Source organism: Emys orbicularis, chromosome 2 (assembly GCF_028017835.1).
Source record: "Emys orbicularis isolate rEmyOrb1 chromosome 2, rEmyOrb1.hap1, whole genome shotgun sequence".
Taxonomy (NCBI): domain Eukaryota; kingdom Metazoa; phylum Chordata; order Testudines; family Emydidae; genus Emys; species Emys orbicularis.
This window is the reverse complement of record NC_088684.1, coordinates 246,180,459-246,197,017: the sequence shown is the minus strand read 5'-3', so window position 1 is coordinate 246,197,017 and position 16,559 is coordinate 246,180,459. Positions and strand designations below refer to the sequence as shown.

Sequence of the window (16,559 nt, the reverse complement as noted above, 5' to 3'; positions counted from 1 at the left end):
TGGTTTTTAATTCCTTTGATTCCATGAAAAATTTTAATAAAGCTTTGATGTGATATTAAACTTATTGCAATAAGAAACAATGCCATGGGCTGTAACTGTTTTATAATGAACATTTTAAAAACAAAGCAGTATATTTGATTATGGAAACAAACATCTCTGCCATCAATTACCGTGTATAATACATAGACACAAAACCCTGTGCACTCAAAATGACAGTACCAAATGGAAAATTGTGTGTGGCGGGGGAACCTCTTGAGAAAATTCTGAATTCCACAGCCATAGAATCAGAGGGTACATGGGGCAGTGCACAGACCTATTGTTTCAGGCTGTGTGCTAAGGAAAACACCATTGAATTAGTTTACACTCAATTCCAATGTTTGGGTTATTTTTGCAACTATAAGGCTAGAATAACAACTTAAACAAAATGAAAGCTGAGAGTCTGTAGCACAATTCAAGGGCAAGGGGTGAATTTTATGGCAAATTTAGCAGCCACAGAATTGCAGAATACATGGGGCACTGAATACAGGACAATCAGGGAACATATCATGATAGGCAGGGCTGGTATTTATTAAGATTGCCTGATACTTCCCATTATATGACACTGTATTCAATTGCTTAAGACTTTACCAGCTCTTAGTCATTTGGGCTAAATTTTCCAAGCTTGTTGTGTACCTCAGGCTAAATTGTTCTGGAAATTTTCAGCCAGAACTGTTCAACTATTTCCAAGAACAACGCTAGGGAAAAATACTTGGTTTTGCCCATGTTAAAAAATACTGACAACTTTTTCTTTGAAAGCTCTTGTAACCCCATGCTTCAGAGCAGGGACTAGAATTTTAGCCTTTGTGTCAGAGATGTGCCTGTTGTCATCCCAGTGAAAATCTGTCCAAATCTGGCCACATTATAAGCCTCTGAAAAAATAGCAAGCTCAGTAGAGATTTCTTAGATTTCAGCAGCTAAATTTCCTGAAGATTCCACCTCCACTAGTCATGCTCAAGACTGGAGCTCAACAGGACTTTCCTGTAATTCTGGGATTCTGCAGGGCATGCTGGGTCTGGGTGTCTGGACTGAGAGCAGAGAAACTTTCTCTCAGTGATGCTACCCCCTCCCCCTCTCCCCTCCCACCCCAGCATGGAGTAGGAAGCTGCCTGATTCAAATGCAGAAGGGACAAGAGCCCAACCTGTGGGAAGAGGGTAAGGAGGATTAATTTGGAACAAGGACTCTTTGGTTGAAGCCTTCGACTGGAAGCCGGCAGGGAAGGAAACTAGGACTGCCTGGGCAAGAAGACTAGATCTGGGAGCTGGGGACTGGTTGAGCAAGGAGACTGGAAGCTGGGGCAGAGAGAAGGTAGGGAACTGGGACTGAAAAGCAGTGGTACAAGGGGAAGGATGTGAGAGGAAGACAGAGGAGGGGTGCAGTGGGAGAACTGGCACTGGCTGGGCTAAGAGACTACGACAAAGAGCTGGGGGACGGGGAGATAAAGCGATCAGTTGAGGTGACCAGAGAGGGAAATTGGGAGAAGGAGCCAAGGGAAAGGGGAATGTGGGCAGGCAGGGGGTTGGGAGAGGCCAAGACAGGGAGAGAGACACAGATGATGGAATTGCCAGATGTGGGAGTGAACTGGGACTGACTGGTCAAGGACACAGGGACCTGGAAGTCCAGAGGTGTGAGACTAGGGCTTGCTGGGCAAAGATATTGGGACTGGTGAGGAGAATGGAACTGAGCTGAGGAGCCAGGGATGGGGAAAAAGAGGCCTGGGACAAGGAGAGATTAGTGGAGAGAGGGCAGAAGGGTTAACACTTTGGGAGGAAAGAGTGGAAGAGTGTGCCAACTAGAGCAAACTCCCCTCCAAAGCCTGGAGCTGTAAAACCCACCAGTAAAGTGTAGAGCTGGGGGAATAACAGATTTTTCAGTTAACTGGCTATTCTGAAATTGAAAAAAGCATAATTTATGTAGGGTCAAATCAAAAATGAAATTGTTTTGAGATTTTCAGGAAAATGAAAAAGTCAAAAAAAAAATTGTGTTTCCAAAATTTTCTGTTGAATTGTGGGCATTTTGACAAAAACAAGGGAGGACTAGATTTACAAAATGGCTTGGGCATGAGGGAGGGAGGAGGTGACCTCCCTTATAACTTTTAGTTCAGTGGTTAGGGAATTCACCCAGGATGTGGGAGACTCTAATTTAATTTCCCCATCTGTATGATGACGAGAAGGGATTTAAATATGGATTTCCCACCTCTTAGGTGAATGGCCTAGCCACTGAGCTATAGAGTCACTCTCATTCTCTCTGTGTCCCAATGCATAAACACAATGGAACAGCTTCAACAAGAGAGACTGAGAGTGACCTACAGCAGAATATCCCAGAGACCATATTTCCAAAACATTTTGATTTGTTCAGTTCGGTGAAACTATTTGGCAAACTTGACACAAATTCACAAATAGTTTCAGGTCAACCAAAACTGCATAGTTTATTTTCTGAAAATGTTTTGCCCAGCTTCAGCGAAATGTCCCATTCCTCTCTAGTGCTGGTCACATAGAGGGTGACAACCAACTACTGCTATCAGTGAACTCCATTAGCTCAAGTGTAAGAGGTCTCTATGGTGGATTCTAAAGGTTCCAATCCTACTGAAGATCCATGTGGGTGTCAAAATTATGCTGCATTATGGAACTTCTGTTTATTCAGGATGCTTTGTTTTGTTTTTAATTTAGAAAATAACCTGCTAAACTATGTTAAAAGAACATTTTTAAGGTTGTCAAGTCAAGCTCTCAAAAGTTAGGTTGCCTGTTCAACATTATTCAAAGGCTGCTCTGGAGACAGAATTATTAATTTACTCACAAGATTTTCTATGGCACTCATCACTATAGTATTTGAGTGCTTCACAACATTAATGAATTTATTTTCAAGAACACCCCTATGAGATGTACAGGTATTACCACATTTTATAAATGGGGAATAGAGGCACAGGGAAATTAAGGTCAAAAGTATGCACTAATTTTGGGTGCGCAATATGAGATGCCTAAGACCTGTTTTTTCAGAGTACTTAGCATTATATAACACTTCATAATTCCAAGCACATAGGTGTCTCTAGGACTATCAAACTGAAACCTTTCTTAAGCACTGAACTGTTTTTTAAAAACTATATTATATATTTTTTTCATCACAATAGGATGCCAGCTGTGTTGATGAGGAACCACCTTTATTCAAGAAACCAGGGAGAATCACAAAATGATACATGCATAGCTTGGAGAGCAGCTTTTACCTCAAAGTGAGTTCTGTCACTCTTCAAGTTTGCAAAATACTTTCAGATTCTTGGATGAAAGGCATTATTTATAAGTGCAAATTATTGTTATTAAAAGTAATTAACAAAACTTAAGGGGACTAAAATCAAATTAATAAAACAACCATGTAAGAGACTTGAAGGTACATGGTCCAACCATGAAAGCTGATAAGTAGGCCACATATTCCTATTAGCTGTTCCATCTTCCTGAATTAATTTACAATGAATTTGTAACGTGATGTGGATATTTTTATCCAAGTGATGCTGTTGCTGTTCCTGTGTTACCAATGTAGATATAGCTTCTTAAATTAAAAACAACGAGTGCTCAGCAATGTCAGCTCAAAATTGAAGTCTACAACACAATGATCAAATCCTCTGAGCATGAAGGCCAAGCATGAGATCACAAATTGTTGCTGTCAAGGTTATGGGGTGAACTGCATCTGAGACTCCTTTTAAGTCCCTCTTGAGTGCACCCTCGTAGGAGACAGGCCTGGCTTACCAAACCTCACTCTGGGAGGAACCATGTAGTCCAACCACTCTCAGACTGGATCTCTGGGTCGCAGCCCTCCTTGTTTCTCTACTGTATGAACACGTCAGGTCCAACTGCATTTGGCAGCTGCAAGCCCTTTCACTCTGGGGACCTGTGACCAGCAAGCTGATTAAAGTGACTCAGAAGCAGCATCTTCAAAACCATTCATCCCTCCAGAGGTACAAAATACACAGAGCAAGGGGTAAAAACAATAAAATCTTTCATTGCAAGTTTTATTAGTTCCCCTCAGCCGACCTAACTCCCATCTCTGGCTGGGAGAAACAGAGAGCATGCTGCAAGCAGGACAGTCTAGTTTGTGTGTGATCCCTGACCAGCTTTGCAGCTTCCACCAACACTCTTTGCACAGCGTCTGGTCACTCACTCAATCCTCACCCTTTTTTAGACGGGGGGGGGGGTCCTCTGATGTCTTATTGTTCCCTTCTCTTTTCAGCATTGGCAAAGCAGCTGTGTTACCAGGATTGAGGCCAGAAGTCGCCTCTTCACTGCTATAAACCTGGCTGTTATGTTTGTGTGTTTGTTGGGATGCTTCTTTTTTAGGCATTGTTTTACTTTTCCTGCTTGATTTTCCTCTAACAACCCAGTTTGGTCTAATTCCATAGAAAGAAATCCATCATAAGCAAAAACATCATATTTATAAAAAATACAGCTATTTCCTACTTTGTCACAGTTGCCAGAAGACTTACTAAGGTGTTTTACATGTTAAAGAGCCATTGTTAACTTGAAATATCACATTTCTGGATAATTCTTTTTAGCCAACTATATTTACAAGCAATCCCCTACAATTATCATAACTAAAAGAAGCCAGAGAAAAATATTTGAACCTCAGTATATTACTCTGTGCATTTGACAGCACACTAGGAATAGTCAGTTTCATTATTTCATTGAGAGTCATTTTCACTTCCTGCACTAGCATGTTCACTATGGAACACTGGTTGGAGGTGGAGGGGCTCACATACATGCTCCTCCCCAGATGCAGCAGAGAGCTACTGTTGATTCTAAATGTGGGGACAAGAGGAGCAGAGAAGTAACAGGTTCTGGGAACAGGGTGGTGTTAGAGAGGCTCCCCCACATAAGTCCCTAGATGGCCTTTGCATGTTGTTAGGAGGTAATGTCAGCATGGGGTAGCAAAGGGCCCCTTCTGCTAGCATAGGAACTGGGGTAATGGAAACAGGAAGGGTGCGATCAGATAGTTTCTCTCTGGAACACTTTCATAGTTCCCAGGGAGCAGTGGGTGGCAGGTTCAATGTGGGGAAGAAGGAAAGAGATGTCTCCACTCCCTGTGAGTCTTGTGAGGACTTCCTTCCCCCGACCCGCACCCTCCCAGGCCTACTCCAGAGCTCCACACACTCGTGGAGGAGTACTAGGAGGTGAACACTTCCCACTGCAGAGAGCTTTATGGGCTAAGACAGGGGGAGTATGATCTTCCCTCCTTGGGACCATGGAGGAGTCCCAGGGAGCAGCTGTAGCCTGGCTATGAAAAATGTGGGTAGGGATGGACCTGGAACAGAGATCTTGATTCATAGAATCCTGCAGAAAATCTGCAGCCCAACCAGGGGAGAGGGGGGAAAGGAAGGGTTTGTTTTTACTCCTCAGAACATGGACAAGTCCCAGCTACTGCCCAAATGGGGATGAAGTAGGCAGGGACCAGGAAGGACTCCTGTGAGCAGCTGCTGCTGAGACTGAGTGGGGAATTTCACACTTGGAGAACACGGAGTTGTATATCTGCTTCCTGGGACCTGGGAAGGGTGGTTGAAAGTGGAAGCACCCCTGTTTCTGCTTCCACGGCCAATGAAAAGGAAGAGGCTGGTAGGCAGTGAGTGCACAAAGAGAAGGGGCAGTAGGGGCAAAAGAGAAGATGACCTCAGTTCATTTGTTATCGTGCCTCTTGGGCTTGACTCGCAATCCACTACCAAAAAGCCCTTTAAAAGAACAAGGAAACAGTAAAACAAGTGTAAACATTGGAAAAAAAAAACCCCATGCTACTGAAATGCTGCACTACTAGAAAATGGAAATATCTGAAACTAGTCAATTTCTAAAAATTCAAGAAGAGGATTTCCTAATAAGAATATTTTGGGCCCTGGTCTTACACCGCACTGTGAAGCACAGAGGGGAAGAAGAGAAAGTATGAGCAACAGAGGCAGGGCGCATTGACACAGGCTCTTCCCCCCCACCCCAGGCATACGGGCAAAGGAGTGTGGGTGGTGTATGGAGGGGAGTCAGTGGTGGGCCGATTTAAGTCAAATCCTGCCCCCACTTCACCCAAACATAGTGAAGAACAAAGAGTTATTCCTGGTCTTTACTAAGATTAATCGAAGAGCCTAACTTCAAGCAACTGCTAGTGCATAAAGTTCTGAGGTAGCTTCCCCTTTTGTACCAGGGCAGCAAGCCCCGATTTCTGCAAGTGCAGGGTTGGGACCTTTCCCTGCACTTTAGACAGCTGAATACCATCCTCTTCTGTCCCTTTCTTTGCCAGTTATATCAATCAAGTTTCCCAGCATTCATTGCATCTACAGATTACAGAATAACTCCTGCATCCTGTGCAAATTTTCTTTTTTAAAGGTTTACAGACAACTTGACAATATCCATCCTTCAATTCAATGATTATTGGCATGAGACCCCTCCGGCTTCTCCTGGACTCAAGATCTTTTATTGTTTTATACTTTACACTGAATAAGGTCTCTAAAGGCTCAGAGGTTTTTTTACGTTTTAAGAATACCTACTTCTTAGGTTGGGTTTCTCAAGCTCTCTCAGCTCTAATTAACAGATCAGAAATAAACACACAGATCTGTGAAAATATTTTGCAGGGTCACAGATGATGATGAAAATAAATCATCAACTAGTGACTTGCTATGCATAACAGCCACAACAAATTAAAAACGTGACCTAACACATCAGTAGCAAAGTAGAAAATGGAAGAATTGCACTGAGGTTAAGTCTCAATTTTATAATTTTCTAAAGATGGCTTCATGGTCAATTAAATGCTACTTCTCTCCCTCCTTAGTAAACAGACAGAAACATTCAGATAATTGGAACTAATGTGATGAGAAGCTGAGTGCTTCCAGCAAAGTGCCAAGTGCTCTCAACTCTTTTTTAATTCAAAGAGAATTAAAAGAACTCAGAACCCACCAGGCTCAAGCATCTCCATTTGCCACATTTCTGCCTGACATAGTCAGGAGTTTATAATTTATCATGGGTGAAGTTTGACACAGGAAGGCATACAAATAATTATAATCCCTTTCATTCATTTAATTTTGTTGATTGGCTATTTTAAGTATCTTTCAGTAATTAAATCTATGATATTTTTGATAGCCCAGTTCTACTGTACAAACCAGAATACACAGCAGAAGCTCAACCAGTGTTGACATTCAAATGAAATGGTATACTGACATTCAATCTACAGGATTTATATCACTAGAATGTATATAATCCCACACTTAAATGTAGAACAAAGTACTCTTTAGCCAATGTAAATCAACATTGCTCCATTGAAGTCATGAAGTCTGATTTACACCAGTTCAGGATCTGGCCATAACACTACACATGTACAGACCCTAGGCCAGCAACCATTTTGGAACAAATCCTGCCCTCGCCACACATTCAAGTGGGCAATGTGCAAAGCAAGCAGGATACAGGAAGTCTGTGCCCCATAATGCTCTGTCTGCGACAATGAGATGTGCGGGGAAAGGAGCAGTGTGTGGTGTGGCTAGTGGATGTACAGTTAAGCATAGCCACCTGATAAACTCGCTGTGAAGGGAAGTGGGTAGGGGATTTGGCTCTTTAGGAGATTTTAAGGCTCTGTAGTCAGGGGAAAGAATTCCACTCTTTGCAGAGCACTTTTGCACCAAGTCTTATTTGTTGCAGATTTGGCCCTTTGTAAACATTCCTCAATGCAAATTAAAGTTGCGGTTGTACATAAAATGAAATTGGCAAACTTTTAAGATATACTTGACTATATCAGATAAAGCCCAACTGATATCTGGTAATTCAACATAATTTTTCTTGTAAACATTACACGGTAGAACTTAGAGTTACGAACACCAGAATTACGAACTGACCGGTCAACCGCACACCTCATTTGGAACCGAAAGTACGCGATCAGGCAGCAGCAGAGACCAAAAAAAGAAAAGAAAAAGCAAATACAGTACAGTACTGTGTTAAATATAAACTACTAAAATATAAAGGGAAAGTTTAAAAAAGGATTTGACAAGGTAAGGAAACTGTTTCTGTGCTTGTTTCATTTAAATTAAGTGGTTAAAAGCAGCATTTTTCTTCTGCATAGTAAAATTTCAAAACGGTATTAAGTCAATGTTCAGTTGTAAACTTTGGAAAGAACAACCGTAACATTTTGTTCAGTTACCTCCATTCCTGACGTGTTCGCAACTCTGAGGTTTTACTGTATTGTAACAGTCACTAATCCTGGAAGCTTAGTTACTTTATGAGTTGGAACAAGTTTTCTCAGGTCATTGAGTGTTACTCAATGTATGTTTGGTTAGGAGATACCTCTGGGGCAACATTACATGTTCCACAGCAGTTTCCTGTACTCTGTCAAACCAATAAATATTTGTTTCCTAATTCTGTCTGTACCTATGACCAACAGAGTCTCAAGAGTTACATTTAAAGAAAACAACAAATAAATGAAGAAAGAAGAAAGAAAAGATGTCTCTAAATACCGTGACTGTTGCATCGTGCTGTTTCCACAAGCCGACTGTTTTGATCATAGCATGCCATGGCCTGGTAACGATAGCCTTGCCCACATTCCTTGATATCTCCTTGTACTTTCATTCCGAGTAATACTTCCACTTTGCCCTCTGGTAAAATGCAGTCTGACCAGTTCCCCACAGGCTGAGCGTTGTACTTGTCACAAGGACAAAATTGAGTCTCGATCAGAGGATACAACTGGGAATTTTTGCACTTGTCCCTCTTCTTACTTTTTCCTGCAGGGAAAAAATAATTGTTCAGAAAGCACTTTCTATCACTGTACACAAAAGCAGGTAATTTTATTTAATGATGCCACTAAAAATAGGCTGCTCCCCCCCCCAATTCATCAGTGTTGTGCAATTTAATTGTTATTATGTCATACTTATTCCATGGACAACATGTGCAAGGTGGTTTTTCTGGGTTTTTTAAAAATTTTCTTTTGGTATCAAGGGAGAAAGAGCCACTGTCTGCTTCTGTTACACTATTTCAAATGATCAAAATCCTCAAATTTTATCACGTTATTGCACCATTAGTTAAGAATCACTCTTCTTGCCCTCTGATGGAATAAGCTCCTTCTTTTTATTAATTCCAGAACATTGCTGCATTTTTTCAAATCTCTTCTAGCAACTCATTTATTCTCCCCAACTATTTAGCCACCCATTTTCTCCTATTTGCATTTTTTAATCTTCTCTGTAAAGTTTGTTTTTGTTTATTTTTTTGTTATTTGCTCATATCTCATTTGATTGTCCCATTTTTAGAAACTAAAGAGCCTTGGCAAAATCATTTTGTAAAGTAATTATCTGTCAATTAGATTATAATATAAATGAATACGCTGCACTATTTTCCTTGTCTTTCAAACATGTTACTAACAGAAAATGAAACACTAAAAGCACTAGGCAGGACATTATAGCACACAGTAATTACACTAAATACTGTTTTAGTGTAGTACAGGGACAATGTACTGTAGTAAGGGGATTTCTCATTCGGCGGCTTCATACTGAAAATGTGAGAGTTAATCCCTCGTTCTCCGCATCTTTTCCCCATTAATAATTAGGGCCTTTATTCTCAGCTGTGCAGATTGGGTTGGATAAGTTTGCAATATAGAAGAATTGATTCACCAAGGGCCAAACCATCCCCCCAGCACCAAGTCTGAGTAGCTGAACTTGGCATAGGGAGATCCACAGGGACCTGTCAATGCCAAGGCTGGTTGGCAGTTCTGTTTTTCTAGTTTCTTGTTTCTGTCTTTAAGGTAAATTTCTAGCCATTTTCTTTGTGGAAGTAACACTGATGTAAATTGTTCACCAGAATTATAAGACGGTCCCTGCCAGTCTTCCTGAAGATTGAGAGTTATTCGCAGTCCCTCCTACAGCCACCCATGCGTGGCCCTTTGGGACCCATGACACTCATGGCTGTAGGCCTTCTGATTTTGGATGGTTCCTATCACAATGGAGGGTGCTGGTGCCTACGTTGCTATTGAGCACCCTCCCTTCTGGCTTAGTGAGTCCCAGCTTAGCTAACGCCACCATGGGGCAGAGAATGTGGCTTCCAGCCACAAAAGGGGAATACTTGATAACATAAGAGAAAGCTTGATGTAATGGATTAAACACATGACTGTGTGTATTAAGACTCACGCATTGACATTGACTCAATCCAGGGAATTAAATCAGTCATTTAACCTTTTCTCTTTAGTTTCCCCACCTGACAATGAAAGTACTCCTTACCTACCTAACTGAGCTGTTATGATGACTGATTAGTTAATAGAACAGGAGTACTTGTGGCACCTTAGAGACTAACAAATTTATTTGAGCATAAGCTTTCGTGGGCTACAGTCCGCTTCTTCGGATGCATAGAATGGAACATATATTGAGGAGATATATATATACACATACAGAGAGCATGAAAAGGTGGGAGTTGTCTTACCAACTCTGAGAGGCCAATTAAGTAAGAGAAAAAACTTTTGAAGTGATAATCAAGATAGCCCAAGTTTCAAACTATCTTGATTATCACTTCAAAAGTTTTTTCCTCTTACTTAATTGGCCTCTCAGAGTTGGTAAGACAACTCCCACCTTTTCATGCTCTCTGTATGTGTATATATATCTCCTCAATATACGTTCCATTCTATGCATCCGAAGAAGCGGGCTGTAGCCCACGAAAGTTTATGCTCAAATAAATTTGTTAGTCTCTAAGGTGCCACAAGTACTCCTGTTCTTTTTGTGGATACAGACTAACACGGCTGCTACTCTGAAACCTGATTAGTTAATGTTTGTGCAAATTTTTAATCACAATGAAATTTCAACAAAAAGTGTTTGTAAAAATGTTCATGAAAAACATTTTGTAACCATCTGTAATAACCAGAAAAACCTCCAGTTTTTGCTGGGCTAGCAACCCCCAAGGACTCTGATTTACCTTATGTTTGTTCTGTACATAGCACAATGGGATGTCAACTCCCGTGACAACCTTCGGGCACTAATGCAGTGAAAATAGTAAACAATAATGACAGCAGATCTGTGACAATTGAGGCATTTGGAGACAGGATGTAGAATTACCTTTTGGAAAATGGTCAATAATTCAATGATTATGCCCATTTTGGCTGGAGGGAATGATTTAGGGGCTGAACAAAGGTTCATGGAAGGACTGCCATTGACTTCCATGGGCCTGGACCAGGCCCCAGTAGGTTAACACATTGCTTTAAATATTTCAACTCTGTGGAACCTCAGGTAGTGTTGACTCAGCCCTTCAAAAAGATAAATGGTCTACTACACAGTTTATTGTGTATCGATTTATAGAAGAGACCATGATTTCATCGGTAATCCCATGTTACTTCTCTTATGACCTAGAGTTTTCTGTAGTGTTCTTTACTGATATTTTTCCCCCTCAAGCCCTGCAGTATTGTGTAGTGCACGCCAATTATCTGCCTGGTTGTTGCCCTAGACCTCAGAGCTGCCTGCTTGTCAATGATGTATGCATTTGGTTATCCTTCAGACTGACGGGCACTGTATAAGTTTAAAATAAAATAAATACTAGCTAATAATAAACAGTGTTTCAGTATCCCTTTGACTCTTACCAACAAGAGAGCGCTTTCTCGTCCTGACTGCTCCACAGTCCCCATTGCAGGAAGAAAACTTTGACCAGATTGTGAACTGACAGTCATCTTGGCAAGGAATCTGGCAGGCCTGTGTTAATGTTGGTAAAGGGCCTGCATATTTAAGGCACTCACTGATGTCAGCCGGTCCTCCATCTTGTCTGCGACAAGTAATTGCTGGAAACAAATATGTTTGGAGTTTATAAAGAACTGTCAGGCTTATAACTAGTCTAGAACAGTGGTTTTCAACCAGGGGTACATGTGGGTATGCAGAGGTCTTCCAGGGGGTACATCCACTCATCTAGATATTTGCCTAGTTTTACAACAGGCTATATAAAAAGCACTGGTGAAGTCAGAATAAACTAAAATTTCATATGACTTGTTTATACTGCTTTATCTACTATACACTGAAATGTAAGTACAATATTTATATTCCATTTGATTTACTTTATAATTATATGGTAAAAGGGAGAACTTAAGCAATTTTTCAGTAATCGTGTACTGTGACACTTTTGTATTTTTGTGTCTGATTTTGTAAGCAAGTAGTTTTTAAGTGAGGTGAAACTTGGGGGTACACAAGAGATATCTGACTCCTGAAAGGGGTACAATAGTTTGGAAAGGTTGAGAGCCTCTGATCTATAATATAGCAATTAGCCAGGAATGCCCACATTTCAGACAACATTCTGCTACTAAATATTAGATAAACCCAGAACAGCTATGTGTAACACAACGGCCTAATATTTACAGATGTTTGTACATTACAGCTAAATATGTAGATCTGAAATTTCTGAGATGCTTTACTCTATTTAAATGATTTCTTTATTGATGTTTATCGACAATAAAATATTAAAAGGCAACCTCAACTATGATATAATATTACAGCAGTAAGCCTGTTAGGAATTGCCACCCCTCATAGATTTTCACATAATCAAGTTATGCTAGACATTTCCTTTCGAGATGCACCCAAACTTAGATACCACAGTATGTGGGCAATATAAGAACATGAACAGAATTCATGGATTCCAAGACCAAAAGACACCACTGTGATCATCTAGGTAATAGAGCTTCCCCAAAATAATTCCTAGAGCAGAGCTTTTAGAAAAAACATCCAATCTTGATTTAAAAATTGTCAGGACAGAAAATGCAGCATGACCCTTCGTAAATTGTTCCAATGCTTAATTATTCCATATTCTTAAAAATATCCACCCTATTTCCAGTCTGAATTTGTCTAGCTTCAACTTCCAGCCATTGAATCATATTATATATTTCTCTACTAGACTCAAGAGCCCATTTTAGAATTTTTGTTCCCTTACAAATTTTGTACTTACAAAATTGTGATCAAGTCACCCCTTAACTTTCTCTTTGTTAAGCTAAAAAGACTGAGCTACTTGAAGTTATCACTGTAAGGCATGTTTTCTCATCTTTGAATCATTCTCATGGCCCTTCTCAGAACCATCTTCAATTTATCAACATTCCATTCTTCTTGAATTATGGGCACAGAACTGTACACAGTATTCCAGCGGCAGTCGCACCAGTGCCAAATATAGAGGTAAAATAACCTAACTCCTACTCGAAATTCCACTGTTTATGCATCCCAGGATTGCATTCACTCTTTTGCTACAATGCCAAACTGGGAGCTTATGTTCAGCTGATTATCCACCATGACCCTCAAATCTACATTAGTTGTTCCTAGATGTACACATTTACAGTCAGCAATGTCAAAATACATGTTGTTTGCTTGTGCCCAGCTTACAAAGCAATCCAGATCACTCTAGATCTATGACCTGTCCTCTTCATTATTTACCACTCCCCCAATTTTTGTTGTCTGCAAACTTTATCAGTGTTGATTTTATGTTTTCTTCAAGGTCGTTGATAAAAATGTTTAATAGCGTAGGGCCAAGAATCAATCCCTGTGGGCATGGGTGGCCAGTGACCCGGCCGTTGCAGGACGTTAGCCCCTGGCCATTCCCCTTCTGCCCCTCCCTCCTCCACAGGAGCCCAGAGCACCCTACCTGCGGCCTCCGGCCCCAGCGCCAGGTGGCAAGGCCCCAGCCCCAGTGCTCCGGGCAGTGCAGCCAGTCCTGGTGTGCTGGGCAGCAGTGCTCCTGGCCACGGTGCTCGGGTGGCGAGGCCGGCCCCAGTGCGCCAGGCGGCAGCGGTCCTGGCCCCAGGGCTCCTGACAGCCAGGTGGGGCAGCCTGCCCTGGTGCTCTGGGGCCATGGCCCCAGGACCAGCCGCCCTGACTCCCTGTGTGAGGCAGGCCAGCCAGCCCGGGCCAGCCAACCAAGGCAGAGCACTCTGGGAACCGCAGGAGGGGTCCTGGCCTGGCCTGGCCTGGGGTGGAGTGTGGGCGGGGCCATGCTAGGCTGTTTGGGAATGCACAGCCTACCCCTGCCTGCAATACCCGCTGCCCATGTCTGTGGGCATAGGTGCTGGAACTAAGGGTGCTACCGCACCCTTTGGCTTGACATAGTTTCCATTACATACAGGGTTTACAGTTTGGTTCAATGGCTCTCAGCACCCCCACTATAAAAATTGTTCCAACACCTCTGCCTGCAGAATCCCATTGGGGGAACCCCTGTAGGATCCCACCCATTGAAAACTACCACATTTGAAGATGGGTTTCAATACAACACATTATTGAGAAGGATAAACACAAAGTAAGGATCCAGCTCTGGGTTCTGCTTCTGAGAGCTGCAAAGTTTGGAGTGATTAGAATGAGTCATTGACTCCTCAGACACGTATTGTAACATTGTTGCCTGACAACTTACGACAAGCTTTGGCCTTGAACAATGGTTGGTGTAAAACACATTAGCTGTGAGATGGGTGTACAAACATTTTACAGCAGGGTAACAGTATGTTGGAACTAACATTTTGCACTTAAAAAATCTGTATTGTTTTGATTAATTACATGCAAAAAAGGGAAATTTCAGATGTCCCAAAAAGAAATTCCTGGGACACCAGAACATGATATCGAAAACCAGCTCTAGCCCATGAACACCATTATGTATGGCAACTTTATATATAATCTCCCCACTGTATCTCCTTTTCAGAATTGCTGAATGCCACTTCTTTATCACTGCCTTTTCCATCTGAATTTAAACAGATATATCACATGCAAACATCCAATTTACTATTATGTGTTGATAGAATTATAGCATTAGTCTAAATACAGAACCATAATCAAATACATCTTACTTCCTTTTATCCCAAGATAATTCCAGTATTATTCCGAGTTAATTCTGTTGAAAATGTGTAGTTGTGTTGTTTTCAATGGGAACAATAGCATGTTAATGTTTCTTGGTTTATGACAGCACACAATATGGTACAATATCTCATAACTGCAAAAGTAATTTGGGTTACCAATTGGTAGTAGTAACATAGCATATAAACAGAATACAGTCCAGTAAAAATGTGAAGAAATAACAGAAAGCTTTATATGACATTTTACTGAATAATTCAGCAGCAATGTTTTTATGCTACTGACAACAATGGTTTTACTGGAGTGTGAATTGAAAAAAAAAAACCTTCAATTTTGCTGCACAAAGTATGGCATAATTATGTTCAGCTGCTGATAGGGAACCATAAATAGTTTTAGATGCAAAGTTTCTAAAGCAGTAAAAGTATCTATGAGAAACTAGTTCCTTCGAGAAGAAAAGGAAGGAATAAACACTTTGAAAATAAACCATTCGGTCTTGCCTAATATATCTTTAGATTCTTAAAAAAACAAAAACAACAACAAGAAGAAATCACAGTACTGCTTTGGTAAGATGGCTTACAAAAGAAACAATAGACCATTTTTAAAATGCCCTTGACTATTCAACTAGAAATTCGTATCTCTATAAATTATGAGTATTTTGTTTTTAATTTAAATTTGGAGTGGTGTTATTTTATTTTTCCTGAGACCATACAATACAATTGAAGTTTCTGACTGATAATTCAGTACTATCTTAAAATATTATTAGAAGACCCTAAATGAAAAAAAAAGGGCTGAATCTTGAGCTGCACGGAGCTTCTGCATGGTGCTGCTTCAGGGGGAACAGAGGAGAATAATAATGAAAAGCTGCTGTAAGCAACCTTTACAATTCCCCTTGATCCTTGGCTCAACTAGGGGATTGAAACAACCACTCTTGACACAAACAGACTCAGTACTGCTCTGAGCTGTGCTGACTAGTCGTCTACTGACTTTTATGCTATCCAAGGATTACCCTCTGCTTCTTCAGGCATTCGTTTGCTCATTTTTGATGCACTTAGTTGTCTCTCTCACACACCATTTTCCTCTTTGAAGGAAACAGTGTGAGGTTGATGAGGTCTTGTGTCTTGTCAGATTTGGATTATGAATCTGAGCTATAGGGCTAGTTCCTGAATTTTCCTACTATTACAGTGCTGTTCCTTTAGCCATCTTTTACCTGACCCTCCCACCAACACTCATCTCTTCCTTGGTCCTTTGGTATCTCCCCAGGCATTTGCTCATCACCACCTTTTGTAACACACTTTGCAGGAAGTTAAGATTCCTGTCCTTGCTTTATTGATCGAGGTGAGAGTTAGGAGGGGTTTAGGATTCAGAACCTCTTTCTCGTCCTATTTGTCTCTTTTGAGTATACAGGGTGCCTTTGCTCCTTGAGGAAAGATTAGGTGAACCTTCACCGCACACAAAAGCAGATTTCTTAATCAGAACAAAATTTGTTAAAAACAGAAAGAAAATGGAGTAAAAACAAAAAGAAACAGGTTGCTTACCACATCTACGTTTACATTTTGCAAACATTAAACTACGCAAGACAGTTTCAGTTACAGAAGGAAACACAAATGCTTATGATGTTCCAAGAAGTGATTAATGGCTCTCACCCCAATGTCAGAGTTCAAGCTCCCATACTGTCCTAAAAGATAAATAGACAGAGGGAGCATGCCTCTCTCACCGCATCCAGAGATCCCTCTCCTCCGCTGCTATCTTCCC

At 41.0% G+C, this 16,559-nt stretch overlaps 1 protein-coding gene across 1 annotated transcript in view; it reads right to left on the bottom strand.

Annotated features, from left to right (window-relative positions):
• Positions 1–16,559, bottom strand: part of THSD7A (thrombospondin type 1 domain containing 7A) — a 383,013-nt gene that overhangs the window by 68,188 nt on the left and 298,266 nt on the right. Inside the window, exons 13-14 of the mRNA XM_065399278.1 lie at positions 11,588–11,782; positions 8,496–8,759 (exon numbers count right to left, since the gene is read on the bottom strand). Coding sequence (XP_065255350.1) covers positions 8,496–8,759; positions 11,588–11,782 — 459 coding nt within the window. The remainder of the gene's footprint in view (positions 1–8,495; positions 8,760–11,587; positions 11,783–16,559) is intronic.